At 39.0% G+C, this 26054-nt stretch overlaps 1 protein-coding gene across 1 annotated transcript in view; it reads right to left on the reverse strand.

The window, feature by feature from the left end:
* Atad5 (ATPase family AAA domain containing 5) overlaps positions 1-26054 on the reverse strand; it is a 44547-nt gene that overhangs the window by 8538 nt on the left and 9955 nt on the right. The window contains exons 5-18 of the mRNA XM_021630973.2: positions 23466-23589; positions 22093-22174; positions 19643-19827; positions 16871-17016; positions 15275-15434; positions 14802-14990; positions 12335-12431; positions 11103-11182; positions 10712-10851; positions 9656-9806; positions 4943-5119; positions 4277-4413; positions 3458-3551; positions 1639-1703 (exon numbers count right to left, since the gene is read on the reverse strand). Of these exons, the coding sequence (XP_021486648.2) occupies positions 1639-1703; positions 3458-3551; positions 4277-4413; positions 4943-5119; positions 9656-9806; positions 10712-10851; positions 11103-11182; positions 12335-12431; positions 14802-14990; positions 15275-15434; positions 16871-17016; positions 19643-19827; positions 22093-22174; positions 23466-23589 (1827 nt within the window). The remainder of the gene's footprint in view (positions 1-1638; positions 1704-3457; positions 3552-4276; positions 4414-4942; positions 5120-9655; positions 9807-10711; positions 10852-11102; positions 11183-12334; positions 12432-14801; positions 14991-15274; positions 15435-16870; positions 17017-19642; positions 19828-22092; positions 22175-23465; positions 23590-26054) is intronic.

Below are 26054 nucleotides of genomic sequence, written 5' to 3' on the forward strand. Positions count from 1 at the left end.
AGTAACAGAAAAAATAGAAAAATATAACTTAAGCAATATATTTTATTCATTCATTCATTCATTCATTCATTTTGATTTTTCAAGACAGGGTTTTTCTGTGTAGCCTTGGCTGTCTTGGGCATGCTTTGTAGACCAGGCTGGCCTTGAACTCTGAGATCCGCCTGCCTCTGCCTCCCCAGTGCTGGGATTTCAGGTATGTGCCATCACACCCAGCTCTTATTATTTTTTTTATAAAAAATACTTTTAAAATTGGATTAGTAGAAAATATCCTTAATCCTACCCAAAAACTGTACAAAAAAACCCCTATAGCTAACTTTGTGGCCAACAGTAATACTGTAAAGATCACTTCCCGTCTATAATCTCATCTATAAACAGCTAGGATTGTCCACTGTCAACACCCCAAGTTCGTGCAGCACTGAAACCCTTATCAGTGAATACGGCATCAGAAAGAAGTGAAAAAAAAACAGATGTGGTGGCATACGTCAGCAATCACAGACTGGGAACTAGCTTTTGGGAGAAGGAAACAGGATCAGGTGTTCAAGGTCACCTTCAGCTACATTCTGAATTTGAACCCAACTCAAATTCTATAACATATACAAACCTGTGTGGAGTAAAATAAGGTAGCAACAAAAAGCCAAGGACAGCCAGGGGCACTATAAAGATAGCTCAGCAGCTAAAGGTTCCAGCTAACAAATCTGACTGTGGAATCAATCCCCAGAACCAACATGCTGGAAGAAGACTCAGCTCCTGAAAGCTGTTCTCTGATTCCACACATCTGTCAAGTCACATATGTAACCACATATACACACAGAATAAATAAATAAAATAAATAAATAAATCCAAGTGCTGGAGTTAAAGATGTACACCTCAATGCCTAGTTAAAGAAAAGGAGGGGAGGTGCTAGAGAAGAAGAGGACCAGGTATAGTCCCCAGTACCCTCACGGTGCCTCCCATCTATGACTCCAGTTATATCGGGTCCAATATCCTCTTCTAACTTCCCTAGGCACCAAGCAATAAACAAACAAAAAACACCCACAGCCAGCGCAGTGGCACAAGCCTGTAATCCCAGCACTCAGGGATGCAGAGAGGCAGGCAGATGTGAGTTCAAGAGCAGCCTGGTCTACAAAGAGAGTCCAGGACAGCCAGGGCTACACAGAGAAACCCTGTCTTGAAAAACCAAACCAAAACAAGCCACCCATAATCACTAATAAGGTTAATACCATGAACTTAGAAATTTTTAAGTATCTGCCCTGTTCTTGGTTATAAAATCACAACCCCTGTGGTCATGTTCCACATGAGGAATACATACTTAGGACCTTAACAAGGAAAGAGGCAGATTTGTATTCAGATGTGAATTATTATTACATTGGCCTCTCACAAATATCAGCTCAAAGAAAAGTGCAAACTCTGAAAGTTCTATGCCAACCAATGCTACATGGTGAGACAGTCTCAAAGGAAAACAAAAAGTAATTATGGTACACATAAAACTTAAATTTCTGAAAAATAACTATTAAAACTCAGAAGCTTTAACATTTCCCTTTAAAAAATGAAATTTTAAAACTATACATTTAATTTAAAAGATGTCTTTTACAGAATTGTGAAACATATAATCTTTGATCAGGAAAATTCAAAACTTACCAGGGAAGGAATATTGAAATTGATTTCCTCAAAGCAGCCATCGAACACTAAACTAAATGTGGGATCTATAGGAAACAATATGTTTTTAAAAAACATGAGACCACTAAATAACTTTTCCCAGTTGTATTTTTAATTTTTTTATTTTGTATAATTTATTCACTTTACATCCCGATCCCAGTTATATGTAATTCTTACACCATGTAGAGTAAATACTTATCCTCTCCAAGAGCAACATGGGCTCTAACTACTGGGCCACCTCTCCAGGTCCTTACATTTATAATTGTTAAAAAGCGTTTTAACTGTTTTCTTGGTAATTATTTGTTAATTTCCTACTATAACTAGGTTACTAGGATTCTAAATATGTGTGTATAGGGAAAAAGTATATAAGCATTTTGACACTATTTGAAATTTCAAGCATCCATTGGGAAGGTCTGGGAAGTATCCCTCATGGATAAAAGAAGACTATGGTATTATGCAAATTAGAATTCCTTAAGGAACTTTCTATTTTGATCTAAAGGAATAAGGACCTTTTAATTAAGCTATCCCCCAACCTATGACTATTAAGATTTTCATATTTTTAAGTAATTGAAGGACTGGGGAGGTAGCTAATTGGTGAAGAGCATGCCCAGCAATAAACCAAGAAAGAAGACATGGAGGGTAACAGCCAGCAAACAAACTTTCCCGATACCTCCACAGCAGAGCTAGCCTTCTGAATATCTGCAAATGTAGTTTTCCTTTGTGTGTTTCTATGACAAGGTCTAGTTATGTGTAGTGCTTAATCCTCCTTCATAAAGCTCCCAAGTGATGGGATTGTAGGCATCTGTTCCCACATCCATCTAAAAATGTTTTCTTTCAGGGGTAATCAGATGGCTTAGAAGGGTGAGTTGTCTGCTACCAAGCCTGATGGCCTGAGCTCCGCCCCAGGGCCTACCTGATGGAAGGAGAAAACCAGTTCCTGGAAGTTGTCCTCTACTCCACATATGCTCTGTAACACATGTGTTATGGCACATGTGTGTGAGCACACACAATAGATAATATAATAAAAACATTTAAAACTACAGGCTAAGTATGTTGGCCCACAGCAGCCTGAGCAAACAAAATTGACAGTTCTAAATCATCTCAAATAACAATCAAAACCTAAATGGAGTTTTTTAAAGCCAAAACCCCAAGAAGGTAGATAGAATTCTGTGAAGTTGATGATGGCTACTTTAACTAAATATGCAACAAATCTCCTTGAGGTTTTATCATGGGATGGCAAAGAGCAAAATTCAATTATTAAGGATCTGTAATTGTAGGTAGCCTGGCTAAAGAGTAAGACTAAACACACACACACACACACACACACACACACACACACACACTAGCGCGGGTGCGCTTTGTTGGCTGTCTAATTGTAGGTATGACAGAAACAAGAAAAGATGTTCTGTTTTTCAAGACAAGGTTTCTCTGTGTACTTTAGGCTGTCCTGGAATTCACAAGTGCCGGGATTAACGGCACATGCCACCACCACCTGACTGAGATATTTTTACAAGATCCCCATTTGTTTTAAAATGTTACTTATTAGTGTGTGTGTTCTGTGTGCATGATGTCTGGGTGTGTGTGGTGTGTATACATAAGCACTGAGAAGTAGGTCAACCCTGTGGAACTGGTTCTCTCCTTCCTCCTTTATGTGCCTTTCAGGCAGAATTCAGGTCAACAGATTGGTCTGACAGGGCTTTACCTGCTGAGCCATCTCTCCAACACACAACCTGCTTTACTCAGTAGCTCTCCTAAAATGTTTCAACAATAAATAAATTGTACCAAAATTATTTTTACATACCACTTGTAGTAAGAATTACGGGTCGTTTGGTTGTAGCCATGAATGTTTTGACTGCATTCAAAAACCCAACATCTTCTTCAAAAATGACATCAACCTACAAATCATTTATTAGAATATTAATATAGTGAGAGTAACAATATATTCACTCAGATCAGTTATAGACATACTACGTCAAAGTCAACACTGATAATTTTGTTTTATTTTGTTGAAACAGGGTTTTACTGTGTAGCCCTGGCTGCCCTGGAGCTCACTTTGAAGACCAGGCTGGCCTTGAACTCAGACATCCGCTTGGCTCTCCCTCCTGAGTACTGGGATTAAAGGAGTGTGCCACTACTGCCCGGAAAAAGTTTGTCTTACACCAAAAAGAACCTTTAAGATGGTTATATAGTAAACATTAAAACTAAAACACAATCACAAAAAACTGGGCAGATATGAGTCATAATAATTTCTATAGTTGTTAATAACCAGTATCCTTGAATTATCTTAAAATTATTCTAGACAGGGCTAGAAGGATAGCTTAGTGGTTAGGAGCACTGGTTGCTCTTTGAGGACCTGATACTTCCCAGCCTCGTTAAGGCGGCTCACAACCATCTGTAACCCTAGTACCAGGAGATCTAACACCCTCCCTGGCCTCTATGGGGGGTGAACACACATGGCGCACAGACATACAGGCAGCAGAACATCCACATACATAAAATTAAATAATACAAAGAATGTTTTTTTAGTTACCACTCTTTATAAAGTTAAGTATTTCTTAGTTGTTTTATAATTCCTTATAAGAAAATAATGTTCCTACAATGTGTGCCCCTGCAAGCCTACCTCCTCAAAGAGAATGAGAGATGTTGTGTTCTTTCTGTTGGGTTCTTCAGCTCCAAAATCTTTAATATTTGAATTATTTGCATTTGTTGATTTAGTCTGAATAAATTGCCTTTGTTCCAAAGAAGAATTTTTGATTCCTGCATAAATACAATGTCAATATTTTAGGCAAAACTCCCTTTTTTTGTTTGTTTGTTTTAAGATATTGTCTCATTATGTAGATCAGGTTGGCCTTAAATTCATAGAGACCTGTCTCTGCCTCCAGAGTGCTGGGATTAAAGGCATGCACCACCACACCCGGCAAAACTCACTTTTAATAACACACTAGATACACTTACAAACTGAACTCTCATATCAAATTTTACTCAATAGTGATGCTTCTATATCTAGGACAATTAGCATGTTTGAGGCTTAATAAATAGCACAGGAGCACATGAAATACATTTATAGGTTTATACATCAAGGCTAATTTACTTTTGTTTGTTTGGTTTTGGTTTTTTCGAGACAGGGTTATTCTGTGTAGCCATGGCTGTCCTGGACTCAACTTTGTAGACCAGGCTGGCCTTGAACTCACAGAGATCCGTCTGCCTCTGCCTCCCAGAGTGCTGGGATCACAGGCATGCACCACCGCATCCAATTCTAACTTACTTTCTTAACTTAATGCTTTACCTTTACTATTTCCCGTCAGTCCTCCGACTTCTTCATTATTTTTAGATTTGGAGGATACTTTAAAGTAATTTGCCAAAGTTTTAGGAGGAAGTGCTCGCTTCTGTCCACTTCTTTTTGGTGATGATGGAGGAAGCTTCCTTGGTGATGTAACAACTTTCCCAGGGGAGTTTAACTTTTCTATGAAAAACAAACTGCATTTAAGAACATTCTAAAATTACACTGATGGCCACATAAAGTTATCCACAGTGCATTTCTATTCTTACATGATAAAAACCAAAGGCAGACATTTTCTTTCATTCTTATATGCAAATACTCAGTATATAGATATTATTATACTATTGTATTTATTCTAACAGAATGACAGGACAAAGCAGCTAGTTGTATTTCCAAAGCTACACACTTTTCTTTAACTGACTGTTTATAAAAAAGTCTTTCTATGGTACTCAGATAGGACTCAAGCTTTTGATCCTCCGTGGGGTGTGGAAGTTGTGAGTAAATGGAGCCCCGAGTAAATGTGGATTGTTGACATGAGCATAGACATGTTAATGACCCCAGGCCTCAGACCCATGGCAAAGTGGCACCCACTCCCCTGGGTTCAGCATGATGGCAAAGCTTTCTTCTCGTCCATGTATACATGTTGGTAGTATGTGTAGAAAGTCCATCATGGCCTCCCACTCCCCATGTTTACAGCCTAAGTCTGCTCCTGCCTGGATGAGCTAACCCTGCTTCCTTGTTTATCTGCACATAATAGCCCCATCTCCTTTTGCAGCTGTCTACATAAGCCTTGCCTCCTTTATCTGTATGTAATAGCCCCATCTCTTTTTGCAGCTGTATGCAATAACCCAGCCTTTCTGTTCAACTGTGTTTAATAAACATGATGAGCTTTTGAGAAGTTGGGGTTTCCCTATTACAGAGTCCAGCCACCTGATCCCCGCTTTTCTCTGTGTCTGTGTTTTTTTAATTTTTCTTTACTCCCTCTCCACCCCAATCAGTTGCATCCCTAGCGCCAGGCTGGACTTGATCCTCTTTACTTCTGCCTTCTGAATAGAGGGATTACAGGTATGCAAACGCCTAGCATAAATACATGATTTTGCAATAACCTTCATAATTACTCCAGTTATTTTTGGTATAGATGCTTGAAATCAGAAGATACTGGAGAAAAATTGGTAATGGCACATACTGGGCTCTATTATATCATTATTACAAGCAAGTAGTGTGTATTTCCAAAGATGTTCTGGAGGATGAATACAAGGTCAAAACATAAAGGGGTGATTTCTGCTCCCCTGCAGCATGAGGTTTTCTCCCAGAACTTCCGTCCTTGTCTTAGCTCTTACATGTCTTAATTACACAAAGAGCAATATCTTCTGTAGTTACCATACTAGTTACAAAATTCCATAACTGAGCCATTAAGTTTTATCTGCTCTATATTCATGGATCTTATCCTAGCACTTGAATATTGGAGGTGTTTACTAAACAGAATGAGAATTTCAAGTTTAAAAAGGTTATTATACTACAGTTTTATTAAAACAAACAAACAAACAAAAAACCCAGGTCATTGTGGGGCTGGAGAGAAGGCTCAGAATTAAGAACACCTGTTGCTTATGCAAAAGACCCACATTCAATTCCCAGCACCCATATAGCTCACAACTAGGGGGTCCAATGCCTTCTGCTATCTGTGGGACCAAGGCACACAAATGGTCGAAATACACACATCCAAGCAATACATTCATATAAAATAATCTAAAAAAATTTTTTTAAATATGACATTCAAATAACATTAAAATATGTAAAATCTTAAACATTTATATATATTGAATACTAGCAGAAGTACTACTTTGTTCTTACTTTTCTAGTTTTGACGTAACAAAGTGTAGCTGCATTTTTACTACTTTCTGGGTTCTTCTTTTTCCCACCCTATCACTAGATAAGAGAGAACAGATGGGGGTGGGGAAGAGAGAACTCCGGATTTAATTCATTTATTCTTGCTTGTTCTTTGAGCATGATTACAAACAAACCATAACCACCCTGAGTGACAACAACCACCGGCCCCATCTATCGGGGCTCTAGCTTTTATAAACTCTTGAAAAATTCCCAGAATTTCAAACATCACAGTCTTGCAAAAACTATTTACAGATGGCAAAGCCATGCCTCTGCTAGAGCCTGAGGGAAATCACAGTCAGCTGCTGCAAAGCAGCCCCATATCCCTACACCTGAGATTAAAATGAAAACATATTCTTATATTTCCGTGTTCTTTAAAGAAACCAAAATCCCATGATTCTCACTACAAGAAAGGATTACTAGTTTTGAAAATAATATACTAGTTTTGTTTTTTTTTTCCTTAGATAGGGTCTCATGTAACCCAGACTGACCTTGAACTGGATATATAGCCACAGATAACCTTGAGCTGCTGGGATCAGAGGCATGCACCATCGTGGCCACAGTATTCTAGGCAAAGCGTTCTATCAACTAAGCTGTCTGTCTGCTTCTTTGTTTTTTATGAGACATTTCTCACTTTGCAACCAAGGCTAGCTTTGAACTCATGGCAGCCCTCCATCTCACTCTCCTATATGCTCATATGTTCATATTTCAGGTGTGAATTACCATACCTGGCATTATGTCACCTTTAATTTCAAGATTCAAAAATTGAAAAAAAAAAAAAAATTCCAAAACCTTTCCCAGAAAAGAATCACGGCCAGCCAATAGGGCTAGCTGGTACCCCAGAAAGCAAGGAGATCTGATAATTCCTGAGGCCATATCAAAAGGACACAGACCAACAGAAACAGTTCCTTGGCAGCCAAAAACAAATACATAAACACCAGAGGAAAAAGATGTGATTCTGCTTGTAGGCAAGATAAGAGATCTGTGACTGAATTTCCTTCTCCATCTAAAACAGTAACAATAAAAAACTGACATACTATATGAAACATTTTTCAAGTTTTTATTTACCATCCAACAGAGGACAGTAGTCACTAAGGGACAAGACAGTTACAGCAAACCATGAAGACCACCCAGGTTATTGCCTTGAGAGAATACCTAAGCTACAGTGGGAAAGGAAAAGCAGTCCAAATTCTCCTAAATCAAGACGACTACAGCAGAAAATGAGGAAATCAAGGCAGACATACCGCATAAGGGAGAACACAGAGATTAGGACAGCTATGCAGAGTGCTATGAAATCAGCAGAACCCTCCTCTGCCAGATCTAAAATTAAGTACTCATGAGGGAAGGGCCCCAGGAAACAAATCCTGAGACACACAGAAATCTAGAAATGGTAAATTCATCCTTCTCTTGTTTTTGTTTGCTTGTTTGTTTTAGAGATCGAGTCTCACTATGTAGCCCTGGATAGCCTAGAACTCAGCATGTAAACCAAGCTTGCCTCAAACTCATAAAGATCCACCTGCCTCCCAAGTGCTGGAATTAAAAGTAAGTGCCACCTTAATTAATTCTTTTCACAGATCAACAAACATCATCGCTGATGGGAGACTATCAAGGGTGATCAGAAGCAGTACTATGTAAAGGAGCAGATTAGTCCAGATCTAAATGCTATGATCTTGCCTAATATAACATAAGAGACATGAAACAAACTCAGAACAAAGGTCAAAAATAATTATAGTAGACAGAAATACCCACCATCTAACTAGATAAACGGTACAAAGTCTGACAGGCAATTAAAAGGAACAGACTTTAGGGCTGGAGAAATGGCTCAGTAATTAGGAGAACTTACATAGTTTTTTTAGAGAACCCAGATCAGTTTCCAGTACCCACAAGCTGCCTGTAACTCCAATTCTGGGGATCAAATACCTCTGGCCTCTGCAGGTTCTGCATGCACATGGTGCACATAAACTCAAACACTCACACACACACACACACACACACACACACACACCACATGCATGCACACAAACTTGCACTTCAGACATCTAAAGAAGCAGAAGAATATAACCCATCAGTAAGATAGGGAAAGCTAGAAACTAACTTGGAATTATACAGGTGACAGAAATATGGACAAGAACAATGAAACAGCTAAAACCATATTCCATATAACCAAATATCTACAGAAAAATCGGGCATGTGAGAACTGGAAACACAGAGGATAACAAAAGACCCACATGAACCTTTTGGAAATAAGAACTATGCTGGACAGCACCGAGAGCATCTTAGATGCTGCAGGACACATCACAAACTTGGTATAGAGCAGTAACTATTCCAATTGAAATGCAAAGAGGAAACGACTAAGAAATAGATGACTCATCAATAAGAAGAGCAGCATCTTCTGTTACACAAAGATGACTAATGGCTACACAGTAACATTAACTGTCTGTAACTCCAGTTCTAGGGGATCTGACACCCTTACCAGACATGCATGCAAGCAAAACACCAATGCACATAGAAATAAATATATCATTAAAAAAAGCATACAAAAATCACAGAAAACTGAAATCAGACTGTTTTTAGCAAGGAACAGACCTAATTTTGTTAGGTTTCATTATACTTTTGTTATGCTTTTTTTAAAGCCCTTAATATTTAGAAACATAAGAATGGTCTTGATATTTAGTTTATGGCCTTTGGATTTATAACTTCAAAATAGCCTGGGGAACAAAAGCATGTTTGTGTGCAGGAAAAGATAAAAAGCAAATGGCAGATGCAGATGAGAACTACTCTCTCAGATTTTAGTTTTCAAAATGTTACTATAGCTCAACGGAGTAGGTTACTTACTTGGTGACTTGCCAATGCTGTAGTTATTAAAGAAACAGGGTTTTTGTGAGTTTACACCTTGTTTATCTACTTGATGGGACTGGGTAGCTTCCTTCAGCTGAGACAAGATTTGCCTACCACTTCGCTGGGAAGAGGCATTCACTTCAAATATCTAAAAGAAGAATATATATAGTTTTTTTTAAAGGAGAAAAAGATTTTTTCTTTTCTTTCCTTTCTTCTTTAGACAGGGTCTCATACTGTATCCTAGGCTGAGCTCAAACGCACAGCTATTCCCCTGCCTCAGCCCTAGCTTTCAGAGTGCTAGGATTACAAGCTTGAACCATCACACCCACTTCCTCCTTCTCCTCCTCCACTCATTTGAGTGGAAATGTGTGGACGTGGAGGCAGAGGATGACCCTGGGTGTCTTCCTCAATCTCCATCCACCTTGGGATTTTTTTTTTCTTTCTTTCTAAGACAGAGTTTTTCTGTATAGCCTTTCCTGTCCTGAACTGGTTTTGTAGATCAAGTTGAATTCACAGATAGCCTGTCTAAAAAAAACAAACAAAGAAACAACAAACAAGAGGGTCTTTTGGTGAAGCTGGTATTCATGACTGGTAAGACCCACTGGCTTCAGCTCTGGGACAACAGACATTCACTACTTGACAGCTTTCACACAGGAGCAGGGGCGGGGGGAGGGGGAGTCTGAACTCAGTCCTCAAGCACTTTTCCAACTCAATTGTCTCCCAGTCACCTTTTGCTTTTCATTGAAACAGGGCTTTAGCCGGGTGCGGCCGCACGCCTGTAATCCCAGTGATCTGGAAGCAGAGGCAGGAGGATCTTTGTGAGTTCAAGCCCAGCCTGGTCTACAGAGCCAGTCCAGAACAGCCAAGGCTACACAGAAAAACCTGCTCTCAAAAAATCAAAAAACAAAAACAAAAGAAGGAAAAAGGGCTTCCTTAAAAGCGACTGGCCTTGGGTCCATGCTTCTTCAGTTCAATGCGAGGATACAGGCACACTGGGAATTTATGTTCAAAGTTCAGTTCTTCCATTAACATTTACTGTAGCCAACTACTAACCTTAAATCCAAGCTCCTGAGCACAAGCGTACACGGCAGCGGTTTTCCCCACTCCTGTTGGCCCAGTTATAAGAACAGTGTTGCAAAGGCGATACTCTTCATCATCTGAACTGCCTTTAAAGTCCATGCTATCCGACAAATCTGAAAAATTATTCAAATACAAATAAAACAATTAACTGCTTCGGTAGCACTTTCACCTCATGCATAGCAATTAAATCTCACAAGTTTGTTGCCAATAAATACTATAAAGCGAATTCACAAAGACTAAAAAAAAGTCAAACATGAAATATACTAATCCTTAAGTTTATGTAAATTTTAGCTAATTTAACTCTGAAATGTTCAATGAAATTAAAAAAAAAAAAAACAAAAAAACTAACTATAACTCAAAATACCTTCCTGATTTTCATCTCGTTTTCCCTTCAAATTCTGTCTTTCTTCCAGTTCAGCTCTTCTTTTCCAGTCCTTCAACCAACTGTCATAGAAGAAATATGTTAATGCTCCTACAAACAGTCCACAGTGCAGGGCTGTGCTGCAGCTCAGCTGGAAGGGCACTCACCCCAAATGCATAAAGCCCGTGTTCAATGTTTAGCACCAAATAAACAGGGTGTGCTGTCCACTTACGAATCCACAGTGTAATTCCACAACTCAGGAGGCAAGAAGCAGGAGGATCACGTTTAGTGTGTGTGCAGGGGCATGCAGGAGAAAGTCAAAGACCAATCTGAGGGGCTGGCTCTGCCAGCTTCTACCATGTGGGTACAGGGACAGAACTCAAGTTGTCAGGCACTTTTACTCCTGGGCCGCCATGATGATCCCTGATTTATTTTTTTGAAACAGCATCTGGCTATGTTGCTCAGACTGACCTGGAACTCAGTAATTCTCTTCCCCTAGTCTTCCATGTACTAGGAATACAGTAGTATATCATGAAGCCTAGCCCTGGAGAGGCAATTTTGTGAGTTCAAGGCCAGCCTGGTCTATAGAGCTAGTTCTAGGAAAGCAAGGCTACAAAAATAATCCCTCTCTCTCAAAAATGTTTTAATTAATTAACTAATTAATTAAAGTAAGAATGTGTTCATATGACTTTTTTTGAGATAAGAGTATCATGTAGCCCAGGCTAGCCTTAAACGCTGTAGTTCAAACTGGCATTTAACTCCTGGTCCTCCTGCATCCACCTCTATCTAGACTGCTAAGATTAGAGGTGTCACTACCACGACCAGCACATATAATTTTGTCTGAAAGTTTTAAGAGACAGTTTCAATAGTGGTAAGCTCTAGTAAATAGAACTAAAAAGAAGCTGGTGTGGTGGCAAAGCTTCGATCCCAGCACTCAGGAAGCAGAGGCAGGCAGAGCTCTGAATTGGAGGCCAGCCTGGTCTACAGAGTGAGTTCCAGGACAGCCAGAGCTACACAATGAAACCCTGTCTCAAAAAAACCAAATAAACAAACAAACAGATAGATAAATAAATAAATAAAAAATAAAGAAAAAGAGAGAAGCTTTTCACTTGAAATTCTTTTCCAAAGAAGACTTTCCTGTGTAATATTATTACTTTGAAGTTTCTAAGTTTTAGTCTAAATAGCAAAACTAAATTCATAAACTATTTCTTAATTCGTTTTCAAATTCTACTCACCTATGTAACTTTTTGATAGCTAACTCATTGCCTATGAGTTCATTTGAATTCTGAGGCTGGTACTTTTCTGTCCAAAGCATGTCTTCAGTTCCAGAATCTGAAGTAAAAATAAACAAACACATTCATTACTAGACATAAGTGAACATTCTTAGACATTTACATTATAGATGCAATAAAAGACATCTAAAAGACATCTACAGAAAGAATTTCACTTATAAAATGCAAAAATGTTTTTAAATTTTTACGTTTAAAATTTGTCACCCAAACTCAATCATTTAAAAAACAAACAAACAGAAACCAACTGCACCCCTTAGTCAGCTACAGAGGCATGCAGATCTCTGAATGTGAGGCTAGTCTGGTCTTCAGAGTGAATTCCAGGCCAACCCACACTGCACAGTGAGACCGTGTCTCCAAAAAGTAAATAAATAAATCAGAAAGAAAATTAAAAATTAACAACCATAAAAGCAGAGTAATGTATTTGTGTTACAACTTTTAATAACAACATTTTAAATTACCATATTTAATAATATGGACCATGAAGAATAGTGTGTAAGCATAAAAACATATAAGCTAAAGAACAAAGGCATCTATGCAGCTAATCTATGCAGCTAATCTGGATAAAGAGACAAAGGATACACCTCTAACAAACACTGCCAAGATGCCAGTTCTCTTCAAACATGGCAACTAACAAAAACTCAAGTCTGAATGGGATTTATACAGGTAAGAAAACTGATAGTCTACTTTAGGAAGTCAGTTCATGAAAATACCCCTCACGGTAGGTGAAGAAGCTGGAGAGATGACTTTCAGGCTGCTTTTCCAGAGGACCCACGTTTGTTCCCAGCACCCACGCAGTGGCTCATGGCCATCTCTAACTCCAGTTCCAGGAGGTTCAATGCCTTCCTGGCTCTTGCCAGCACCCCCCCACACACACACACATACAGTACACAGATAGGTATGCATGCAGACAAAACACCGATACACATAAAGTAAAATTAAACAAATTTTTAAAGAAAATAGGTGACACGCCATACATTCCATGACACGCCATGGAATATTAGAACATTCCATAGCCCTTACATAAAATAGGTGAATTAAATCAACTTAATCTAGTCTGGCTTGTGTACTCAGGAGGCAGAAGTAGGAGGATATCTGAGTTTGACGCCAACCTTGTCTACAGAGTGAGTTCTAGGACAGCCAGTACTACACAGAAAGAAACCATGTCTCAAGAAACAAAACACTCAACTTTACATAAGATATATGTGTGTGTGTGTACATACATACTGAATAGGAATGTACAGAAAGGCAAAATATACTGAACAATATAAACAGCATGATTACAGACTTTCTCTCTCTCTCTCTTTGCAGGGCTGGGATTGAAATTGGAACTAGTGCTCTACTTCTGAGCTATTGTCCTAGCAACAGGTCTTGAACTCAACTCTATAGCACAGATAGTCCCTCCCCCAAGCCCCTTTTTAAAGACAGGGTTTCTCTGTGTAGCCTTGGCTGTCCTAGAACTTGCTCTGTAAACCAGGCTGGCCTCGAGCTTGAGCTGCACCTGCCTCTGTAGACTTGAAACTTGTGACCCTCTTGACTCACGTGTCCTGAGTAACTTGGGTTACAGGCCTGCAGCACCAGGCCCAGCTGGTTCATCTCGGGCTCCAAAAGCAGAGCCTATGTGGGAGGCAAGTGCGGCGAGTGCCGACAGTTTTAACAAAGAGTTCAAGGTCAGCCAGGGGTACCCAGCAGGACCTTCTGTCTATAAACAAAAATCAAGTGTATTCATAGAAGTCAGAATAACACTATAAATTTAACAACATGCTAAAATAATTCTCTGTGAGCCAACAGAGCTATTTTGGAGACTGAGACAGAAGAGCAAGTTCAAGCTCATCCTTGGCAACATAAGAATGTTTTTTAAAAAGGGGGCAAGGGGTGAGGGAGAATAAAAGGTAAGGAGTTCACAATGTGGCTTAGGAGGTAGAGTATTTGCCCAGCATGCACAAAGGTCTGGGTTCAGACCCCAGCACTATGCATAAACATGGCAGGGTGTGCAGGCTTACAGTCCTGGGAGGTGGAGGCAGGAAGCTCAAGGCTATCTTTGTTTGACATCAGCCTTGGTTAGACTGTCTCAAAATGATGGGGAGCAGAACTGATAGGGTAAAAAGAAAGTTGTAGGATGACAGGTGGGGCAAAGCCCTCTTTGCCAGTAAAGGACAGTGTTTCTGCTACTGATTCTGTCATCATCTGGTATGAGAACATAACCATCAACTGCTTCCATCTTGACTTCACATGTACTTAAAGCAGTTCTCTTCTTCCCTGAGATATTGAGAAATATACCGTTGGAGGCACAGGCCTGTAATCCCAGCACTCTGCAAGATAGAGGCAGGTGGATCTCTGTGAGTTCAAAGCCAGCCTGGTCTAAACAGAGAAACCCTGTCCTGAAAAATAAAAAAGAAAGAAAGAAATATACCTTTGGAAGAATCTAGATTTATTCCAGAAGAACCGATTCTTTTTTCAATTTCATCTGAGTTCCCCTTTATCTTTTCTGGGCTCAATGAATATTCATTTGGCCTCTTTCTTTTTGACTTTTGATTTCCTTTATCCATGCGTTTCCTTTTGGTTTCTCTTTGAGTGACATTAGGCTGCTGTTGCGGACTGGCTATTTTAGAAATTAGAGAAATGGGTATGTTGACTAGTGAACGAAAACAATCTTTGATACCCAACAATCTTCCTATCACTTTCAAATATCCTGTAGCCTTACAACATTAAGATGAAAAGAATCAAATGTTACATAATGAGAGTAAGCTAAAGACTTAAATAAATATTTAACTCCTAAACAATCACAAAGTTCTGTCTGTGCTAACCACTTCTAAGAGTCAAAGCCTGGGTCTTCATCTTTCCAAAACTCAAATGTAGACATAAATGACAATGATCATCACTAACCTTGTTTACCTTGACCCTCAGAAAGTACCTGGTGCTCAGTTCGTTTTTTCAGAAGCAAGGGAAAATATTTTTCCAAAGAAAATTCAGGATTTGACCACTTTATTTCCTCCAGCAAAAGATTTCTTACTTCTTTAGTAAAATCCTTCCTTGTTCTCATCAACTGCAATGAAGAAGAAAATGTACAATAACAAGCCTGTATCATCCATTTCCTTAGCCACAACACTACCAAACCCTCCTCCCTAGAAAGTCACTATCAATGCAAGATTAGCTTTAGTCACTAAACACATTTGCTTAGTTTTGGAAGGACCTATTTTATATATTTATTTTCTCCTTTTTCCTTTGAGACAGGGTTTCCCTTTGTAGACTTAGCTGTCCTGGACTCTATTTTTAGACTAGGCTGGCCTCAAACTCACAACCTTTCTCTGCCTCCCAGAGTGCTGGGATTACAGGCGTGTGCACCACACCTGACTTATTTTCTACTTTAACTAATTATACTTTACACCTTAGTTCTGATTTACAAAGTATTTAAATGAACTATATAATCTAATATTTTGTTAAAATTGCTTTTTAAATTTTTTTTTCTCTTTTCTTTTCTTTCTTAAGTTAAAGATAGGGTCTGGCGAAGCATGCTGGTGTATACTTTTTACTTTAAACATTTATTTGTTTATATATATATATATATATATATGAGTGCTTTATCTGCATGTATACCTGCATGGCAGGAGAGAGTATCAGATTCCAGTATAGATGATTTTGAGCTACCAAGTGGTTGCTGGGAATTGAACTCAGGACCTCTAGAAAGAGCAGCCAGCACTCTTAACCACTGAGCCATCTCTCTAGCCCCTGATGTACACCTTTAATCCCAGAGGCAGGGAGATCTCTGTGAGTCTGAGGCCAGCTTTGTCTATACAGTGAGTGCCAGGCCAGCCAATGCAACATAGTAAAGTTGAAAACCTTTTCAAAATTAAATAAAAATAAAATTTCAACACCTTCATGTCTCAGCCTTCTAAGTGCTTGGCTTATATGTATGGGCCAACATGCCCAGCTGTATTATTAATTTATTATAATAATAGTTATTCTTAATTATTAGTTAATTTAATGTTTTAAAGCTCTGTGAGGGGCTAGAGAGATGGTTCAGTGGTTAGGGGCACTCTTGTTCTTGCAGAAGATCTGACTTTAGTTCCAGCACCAACATTAGGTGGCTTACAACTGCCTTTAACTCCAGTTCCAGGGCACTAACGCCTCTTCTGGTCTCTGTGGGCAGTTGTACATACATGCACTCAGAACACACACACATAAACATAAAATTAAAATACATATTTAAATTTTCTTTTTTGGTTTTTCGAGACAGGGTTCTCTGTGTAACCCTGTCTGCGCTAGAACTCACTCTTGTAGACCAGGATGGCCTCAAACTCAGAGATCCACCAACCTCTGCCTCCCAAGTGCTGGTATTATGTATTTCAATTAAACTTGTTTTTAAAACTAGAGCCTAGGAAAAGAAGATCACCCCAACCTAAACAGTTGACAGCATGTGTTTTCCTACGAAAGCAGGAAAAGTATCACTAATGGAACCATAAATTTTTATCTGGTACTTACCACAACAGCATTTGGATTTGAATACAAGGTTGAAAATTCACCAAGAGCAACAACACATTTTGAGAGATCTGTTACTTTAGTATTTTTTTCCTTATATTCAGTTAACAGAGGACAAGAAGGTGGCTTCAAATTCCATAACCAATATTCTAAAGAAAAACAGAGAAAGTACCCTAAATTATATACTATTCACTTAAGTGAATACCAAATATACAAACATGAAAAGGCCTGACAAACTTTAGTACATATGAGACCCTGAGTTCAATTCCTAGCAGTACCAAACAACAACAAAACAAAAACAAAAACCACAAACATTATCAAATACCCAAGTGAATTAATAGTGAACAAAATGCATAGGTCACTTGCCATGTACACTCCTATAAGCCCAGCTCAAGAGGTGGACACAGAACTGGGAACACAAGGCTTGCCTAGGCTTCACAGCAAGATCCCCACCAAAAAAAAAAAACAGATAAAAATCACCTCCACTTCTCTTTAATTTGTAAAAATGAATAAATACCAGCAAGCTCATTTCTTTTTGAATCTTTTAAAATCCACTTTGAAATGTAGGATTAAAAAAAAAAAAGAAGTACTTTTCAGCATTCTGATTTCAAGTCTGTCTAAGGTTTTGATTTTTTGTATGTTTTGTTATATTGTTTGTTTTTAGACAGAGCCTCCCTATGGAGCCCAGGCCACATTAAACATGCTACGTCCCTCCGACTGGCCATGAAGAATAATTCTCAAACCCAGGCTCCGAACAATCCCAAATCTAAACATTAGCATGGTATCATTCGAGGTCCCTTCCCTCATGGATGCAGAGACAACACAAGGGGTAGGTGAGAGACCCTTTGCCTTCTGTGCTCCTGTGCAGGAGCATCATCAGTAAACTGAAGCTTAGGGATTAAGAAAACAAGGATAACGCCAGGCACGGTAACACATGCCTGTAATCCCAGCACTCTGGGAGGCAGAGGCAGGTGGAGCTCTTTGTTTGAGGCCAGCCTGGTCTACAAAGTGAGTAGAGGCCAGTCAGGGCTACAGAGGGAAACCCTGTATCAAAAAATGAACAAAAAGGGATAAAATCACCATCAGAACACTGTAAAGCCAGAACACCTACCCTATTTTCTTCTTTAAACGGTTTTTTGAGATAGGGTTTCTTTATGCAGCCCTGGCTGTCCTGGAACTCAGGTGGTCAAGTTGATCTATTTCAGGCCAGCCTGATCTACAGAGAAAATTCCAGGACAACCAGAGCCACACAAAGAAAGCCTGTCTTGAAAAACTAATCTCAGGCTAGACTGATCTACAGAGAAAATTCCAGGACAACCAGAGCCACACAGAGAAAGCCCGTCTTGAAAACTAAAACAACGGGCTGGAAAGATAGCTTAGTTCTTCCAAAGGTCCTGAGTTTAATTCCCAGCAACCACTTTGTGGCTCACAACCATTTATGAGACCTGGTGCCCTCTTCTGGCCTGCAAGTGTATATGTAGGCACAATATTATATATATAATATTTAAAATAATAATTAAAGTTTTAAAAAAGAGAAAATAACAACAAATATTTATATCATCTTAAAGTATTTCTTTTTTTTTCCCCAAGACTGGGTTTTTCTGTATAGCCTTGGTTGTCTCTGGACTTGCTTTGCAGAGCAGGTTGGCTTGAAGCTCACAGAAATCCACCTGCCTCTACCTCCTTGAGTGCTGGGATTACTGGTGTGGGACACTGCCAGCTTTATTTCTTTTTAATTAAATTTTTATTTTTTTCTATTGATTATAGTTTATTTACTTTGTATCCCAGCTGTAGCTCCCTCCCTCAATCCCTCCCAATCCCACTCTCCCTCCCATTCCCCTCTCTGAGTCCACTGATAGGGGAGGTCCTCCTCCCCTTCCATCTGACCCTAGCTTATCAGGTCTCATTAGGACTGGCTGCAGTCCTCTTCTGTGGCCTGACAAGGCTGCTCCCCACTCAGGGGGGGGGTGTCTTCTTTTCTTTTTTAAAGACAGGATCTCATAATGTAGCTCTGGCTGCCCTGGAACTTGCTATATACAGCAGTCTGGCTCTGGACTCAGGAGCCTCCTGTTTCTACCTCCTAATTGTTAGAATTATGAAATTTTTGTGTGCATGCCTGAGTGGATATATATGTACCACACGTGTACAGGTAACTAAAGACAGAAAGTTTTTCCTTCCTGAATGCAGGAAACCCAGATCTCTTGGAGCTGGAATTACAAGTGGTTATAAGCCTCCATGTGGGTGCTGGGACTTGAACCCTGGTCTTCTGGAAGAGCAGTAAGAACTCTTTGACCACTGAGCCATTTCCCAACCCTTTTTCCTTTGAAAAGGACAGAGGCTCACTATTCAGTCCAGAAGGCCCTCTAACTCTTTGATCTTCTTGTGTCAGTCTTGAGGTGTTTGAATACATCTGTTATCTCCTTAAAGCTCATCCTGACTTTTACCTTTTGTTATTGTGCCCAGGATCAAACCCATGCCTCCCATATGCAGGCACCGTACATAGGATGAAATTAGTTCTAGTAGGGAAGGCATAAATACCTAGCCGGCTGGGGCCCCTGCTTATAATCCCAACTCTCAGAAGCTAAAGAAAAAATATTGCTAAATTTCAGGTCTAGGATACATAAGTTCATGGCCAGACTGGGCAATAGAGTAAGAGACCCCCGGCTGAAAAACAAATACATTTGAGGCTAGCCTGGTCTATGTAGTGAGTTCCAGGCCAGGCAAGCTACATTGAAAGACCCTGTCTAAATACACACACAAACAAAATAAACTCACCATCCTCCTTCTGCTGCACATGAACAACCCTCTGGAAACTGGTGCTCGCCGCATTGTACACATCTAACACCGCAGCTTTCTTTGCAATCTGTCGTTTCAGTAAATCTGGCAAACCACTCATTAGAAAATCACGCTTCGCTTTGAATTGTACATCACAATCCTGAGTGTGTTCTGATGAATCTTGACTTTGAAGAAAATTATTTGTAAAATAAAAGCAAAAGTTATAAACACCTAAAAAATAAATTGATAGGGGCTAGAGACATGGCTCCATGGTTAAGAGCACTGGCTGCTCTTCCAAAGGACCCAGGTTCAATTCCCAGCAACCACATGGCAGCTCACAACTGTCTATAACTCCAGTCCCATGGATTCTGACACCTTCATGCCAATGCACAGAGAATTAAATTAAATAAATTCTTTTTTAAAAATAAAAAATAAATTGACAACTTGAGTTCAATTCCCAAGACCCACAGCATGAAGGAGAGAATCTATTCCCACAAATTGTTTTCTGAACTCCACATGCATGCCCTGGCATGTGTGTGTATATACATGTAAGTTAATTAATTAATTAATATAATAAAAATAATTTTAAAAATAGCCAGGTGTAATGGTGCATGCCTTTCGTCCCAGCATTCAGGAGGCAGAAGAAGGTGGATTTCTTTGGGTTCAAATCTGGGCTAGTCTACATAGTTAAGTTCTACGACAGTCAGAGTTACACAGGGAACCCCTGTCTTAAAATAAATAAATAGAGTAAAACAAAATAAATAATAAACTAATTAGGGCCAGTGAAGTAGCTCATCAAGTAAAGGAACTTGCTGCCAAGATTGATGACCTGAGTCCAATTTACAGGACCAACATGGGATCAGGAAAAAAAAAAATCTCTGTCCTACATACACACAAATAAGTAAATAAATAATTTAAAAAAAAATTAAAGAGTGAACTATCTAGAAAATACATATTTTCAAACTTTATCTTTAGGCTAGTGAGATGGCTCAGTGGTAAAGGCACTTGCCACACAAAAGCCCGATATACCTGAGTTCCATCCCTGGATTCCAAACAGAGGAAAGGAAAGACCAATTAACAATTTTCCAACATAGGAATATACCTACACAAAAAAGACACACACAGGAGGGAGAGGCTTATGGGGGGGATACAAAGTGAATAAAGTGTAATTAATAAAAAGAAAAAAAAGACACACACACACACTAAAAATAAAATCTAAAAAAAAATTTCAAAATAAGTACACCCAATAAATTAGCTGGTAAAATTATTCTTTGTTTATCTACTTATGTTAAAAAGACAAATTTTTTTTTGTATTCCTTAAAACAAACAAACAAAAGTGACTTAGCGCTGGCAGCAGTAGCATACAACTTTAATACCAGCAGGCAGGTCTCTGAGTTCAAGGTCAGCCTAGTCTACAGCGTGAGCTCCAGGACAGCCAGGGCTACACAGAGAAACCCTGTATAAACAAAACCAAAATGATGATAATGAAATTAAAAAAACAAAACAAAAAACTGTCTTAAAAGCCACCCAATATGGTCAGGCACAGTGGTACACGCTTGTAATCCCAGTACTCTGGGAGGTAGAGGCAGGTGGATCTCTGTGAGTTAGAGGCCAGCCTGGTCTACAAAGCAAGTTTAGGACAATGAAGGCTACACAGAGAAACCCTGTCTCAAAAAACAAAACAAACAAACACAAAAAGGCACCCACCAAAAATGCTGACTGGGACTCTCTTCAGGGTTCAGGTATAATTTCATCAGTAAAATAACAAGACAAAAATCTCCTTAATATAAACCAATAAAATCTTGTACCCTTCCTTAGCACCATGTCAGTTTTTCATTTGTTAGGCCAGTTACAATTTAATTATAGACTGTATTCCCTATAAACCTCCTGATAGGCACTGTGTTTCCCTTAACATTCCTAGTGCCAAAGGGAGTGCCTGGTACATTGTGGACATTTAAGTATTTCCTGAATGACGGTCATTAACAGTTTGATACTTTGGTTTTGTTTTGTTTAAATTATTCTGCCATTTTATGTGAATCAGCTGTAAAGCCTTCAGAAAAACCTGGAACCTCCAAAGCAGCACAAGCATTACCAATAGTGTGTTTAAACTTCATCACAGGGCTGGGGAGAGGACTCAAGTGAGTGAAGCATGTGTCATGCAAGTGTGTGGATTGGAGTTGGAATGTCAGCGCCCACAGAGAAGCAGGGTAATGGAGGAAGACCCCTGCCATCTGCCTCTGGCCTCCATGGACATACACACAAGCACCTGGACACAAGCACACACACACACGTGAACACACAAACCAAACAAACAGGCTTTATATATACACACCACACAGATATTCATATGCAAAAAGAAGATTTCAAATGTCTTTGACATCTAGTTAAACAATAAATACAACTTGTATTCCATAAAACATTCAATGTTTAAATATTTGTATTGAACTGACCTGGTTTCATCCAAATCAAAGACAGGAACAGCTGTTCTTTTACTCTTTTTGGCAAGAAATAAAGGAGCAATTTTCATTTTTCCTTAGAAAAATCAATACTTGGGTTAGTATTAAATGTTTACCATCTCCACTTACCTTTAGTTGTTTTCAAAATTATCTTCTAAAACTTTTAGAAATTTAACTTTTTAATTATAAAAATACTATATAGTAATGTTTCATCAACTTGGTAATATCAGACTCCTCTGGGAAACTTTCATTTTTAACTACAGAATAATATACATCTCAAAATGTATATTTGCTCAGTATATCTAGGGAAATACCTAAAGATTTTAAATGGTTTTGTTTTGTTTTTCGAAAGAGGGTTTTTCTGTAGCCTTGGCTGTCCTGGAACTTGCTCTGCAGACCAGGCTGGCCTGGAACCCAAGAGATCTGCCTGCCTCTGCCTCCCTGAGTCCTGGGATTAAGTGTTTTAATGATAAAAAACAAACAAACAAACAAACAAACAAAAAATGGGGACTATCGAGCTGGCTCAGTTGGTAAAGCCTGACCAACAAGCTGAATTTCATCCCTGACACTCATGTAAAAAGCCATAGGTGGAAGGTAAAGACCCACACCTGAAATTGTCTTGAACCCTCACACTGGAACATACAAATCAACCAATTAATAAATAAATAATAAAGATATGTTTTAATGAACAAAGAAAAAATTTGAAAGGCAAGTTTGGGAGCTGCTAAGTATATATACAGAAATACAGTAATTAAAAAAGCTTAAAAAATAAACAAGATGCTCAATTTGTTTGAAATTTTTGATAAAAACTTTACTTATCAAATGGAAATAATCAGGCGGACAAGGTGGCACACACCTGTAGTCCCAGCACTTGAAGGTGGAGACAGGAAGATGAGGAGTTTAGGCTAGCCTCAATTACACAGTAAGTAAACAGCCCGTTGACAGAAGATCATGTCCCACAAAACAAAGCCAGGCTTTGGTGGGAGAGTACACTTTTAATCCCAGCACTCGGGATGCAGAAGCAGGTTGAGTTTGAGGCCAGCCTGGACTACAGAGTGAGTTACAGGACAGCCAGGGCTACACAGAGAAACAAGCAAAATTCCCCCACAAAACCCAAACCAAACCAAACTAGTCTTGATGGTACATGCCTTTAATCCCAGCATTTCATAGGCAGAGGCAGACAGATCTCTCTAGTCAGTTCCAAGCCAGAGGTATAGTGAGAGCCTGTCTCAAAGAAAATAAATCAACAACCAAAACACCTAAAATTTCTATTTTATGGAACAAGACATTAACTGTGCACCAGAACATTGAGAATTAATTGCCCCTAAACATTCTACTATTCATAAAATGGTATTAAATCCAATTACCAGGAACATTTTTAGAAGGCTTAAGTTTTTTTCCTAGTACATCATTCAAATTCTGAAGTTTCTTCTGATTTTTCTCTGGTTGTTTTATCGAGGTTGGACTTGAATCTATTAGTATCACAGAGTCCTAAGACAAAAAACAAAAAAATAAAACTAGAAACACTTTAATACAGTATTTTTCTTCATTCTTTGGAGATTCTAATAACCCCTGTGAAATGTCTAAGCCTCAGATAGTTCTGAGTTAAGTTGTTTTCACATATATACATACCTGATAACACACAAAGACTACAATGTTTACAGATTGATATAACAGTGAAACGGAAGGAATTCCCTTTTCTGTCATAATTTCAGATAAAAGATTGTTCCTTACTAGAGATTTTTTGCCATTTCAACATATAGCTTGTTTTCTTTTTCTCTTTTTCTTCCTTTGAGAATCTCACTGTGTATCCCTGGCTATCCAGGAACTCGCTCTGCAGACCAGGCTGGCCTCAGACTCAGAGAGCTCTGCCTGCCTCTGTCTGAGGTGCCTGGGTTACAAGCATGCACACCATGCCCAGCTTCTTTCTTTAGTAATAGAAGAATTTTTCAGTTTCCACTACTCTTTTGTGCACCCAAATTTCCAGCATTACTATTACTATGGAGCCACTACTGAGTAAAATAAGGATGCTTGAACACAAGCACTGTTAATACTGCCTCAGTTGATAAGCTAACTGAAGTGGCTACTAATGGGTAGATAGCATATAAAGCATGAGTACACTAAAAAATATGGATAACTGATCTCACAGAAGGCTGGGTTGGGAGTAATCTTCCATATTATATCACAGAATATTTTATGAATAGAGAGAAACTGAAAAAGGTTAGAGAGAAACTGAAAAAGAAACACAATTTTATAAAAATAACTTTAACAGCAGATAAGTCCAGAAAAGATAAATCTATAGAAATAGAAAATGAGAGACCAAAGAACTAAAAATTAGTTTTTTGAGGTATTGGTTCAACGTTTAAAGCACAAGCCTGAACAAAGGCCAGACAGGTGAAGACACGTCCAGCCGCCTGCAGGAGTGGGTGGGGGAACCAGCCTTACTGCATTCTTTTTCTGCCCACTATAGATACAGTTGCTAGGAAACCTGGCCAGATTGCCCCCTCCCCTAGGACAGCCAAACAAGAGAAGCCACATCAAGGTTTGAGGGCCTTCCTATAGCCAATCAATTAAAAATGCAACATCCCCTTTTGTGTTTCAACCAACTGATACTTGCCAGGCAGAAATTCCCCTGCTTTGGGTCCTCTAGGAGGGACCCAAATCTTTAAATCAATCACCTAACCTGAGCATGAGGCTCTTTGCTCTCAACTGCTATGGCGGTGAGGGTGTATGAGCCCAAGCTATGGCTTGTAATAAAAAGATCCTCATGTGTTTTGCAGAGGAGTCAATTCCTGGTGGTCTTTGGGGGTCTCACTAACTGTGCATAACAAAGGCAGACTGTAGGCATAAGGTTGTTGTGCAATCTAAATGCTAATTTCTCTATCTGCCCCCCCATATCTGATTGCAATCCTTCTGAGAATCTCCTGTCTCAATGTTGTGTAAACACTTCTCCACAACTGTCCCCTGATATGTAAATAGAACACTTTACAGCCAATAGCTGGGAGAAAGAATAGGGCTGGACTTTCTGCTCTCCAGGGGAGGAGTAGTTAGAGGAGAAAATAGGGGATTCAGGGAAGGGCAGAGATCTAGGAGACATCAGGAGAGAGAGCTGTGCAGAAGAGCCATGAAGTGCAAGTATTTCTGAGATTTATACTGGGAGCAATCAAGACTAACTTAAAGAGTTAAGAATAGAGTTAAAACTGCTCAGTTGTGCATGAAGATTAAGCAAATAATAGTCTCAATTATTTTGGTGATAGCCAGGTTAGAGAGAAACTGAAAAAGAAACACAATTTTATAAAAATAACTTTAACAGCAGATAAGTAGTTGTCATTGGGAAACGGGAGGACTGGGAAGCAACAGCAAAGGGGAATGGTGTCCTCTTTGGAGATAATGGAAATGTTTCAAACTAGCATGGTGGCACATACCGAGAAGCCCAGCTGAGGCAAAAGGATGGTGAATTTGAGGGACCGTGGGCTACATAGCAAAACCTTGTTTCAAAAATAAGAATTTTCTAAAATTGGCTATAGTAGAAGCACAACTCTGAATATATTTGAAGACACTGAGCTGCATACTTTTTTTTTTAAGACAAAGTCTCATGTAGGCTAGGCTGCCCTTGAACTTATCACATAGCCTGAGGATCACCCTAAACTCCTGATCCCTCTATTTTACCTCCCTAGTGCTAATTACGACTTCAGTATGCAACATAACTCTGTAAGTTTTGAATTGTATACTTAAATGGCCAATTCTACTGTATGTAAATTATATCTCAATAAAACTATTTTAAAAATAGGAGGTAGTGGCTTTTAGCAAGACAGTAAAAGCCGAATAGAAGATTCTCAGGTAGAAGACTTGGAATGTTGTGAATGTCGAAGTGAGAAAATAAAGTGAAAAGTAAGCTACCTGGGAAGAAATGAGTAATTTAGTATGACTGTGGAAAAGAACTGCTTAAGGAATGG

This window comes from Meriones unguiculatus, chromosome 7 (genome assembly GCF_030254825.1).
Source record: "Meriones unguiculatus strain TT.TT164.6M chromosome 7, Bangor_MerUng_6.1, whole genome shotgun sequence".
Lineage (NCBI taxonomy): Eukaryota > Metazoa > Chordata > Mammalia > Rodentia > Muridae > Meriones > Meriones unguiculatus.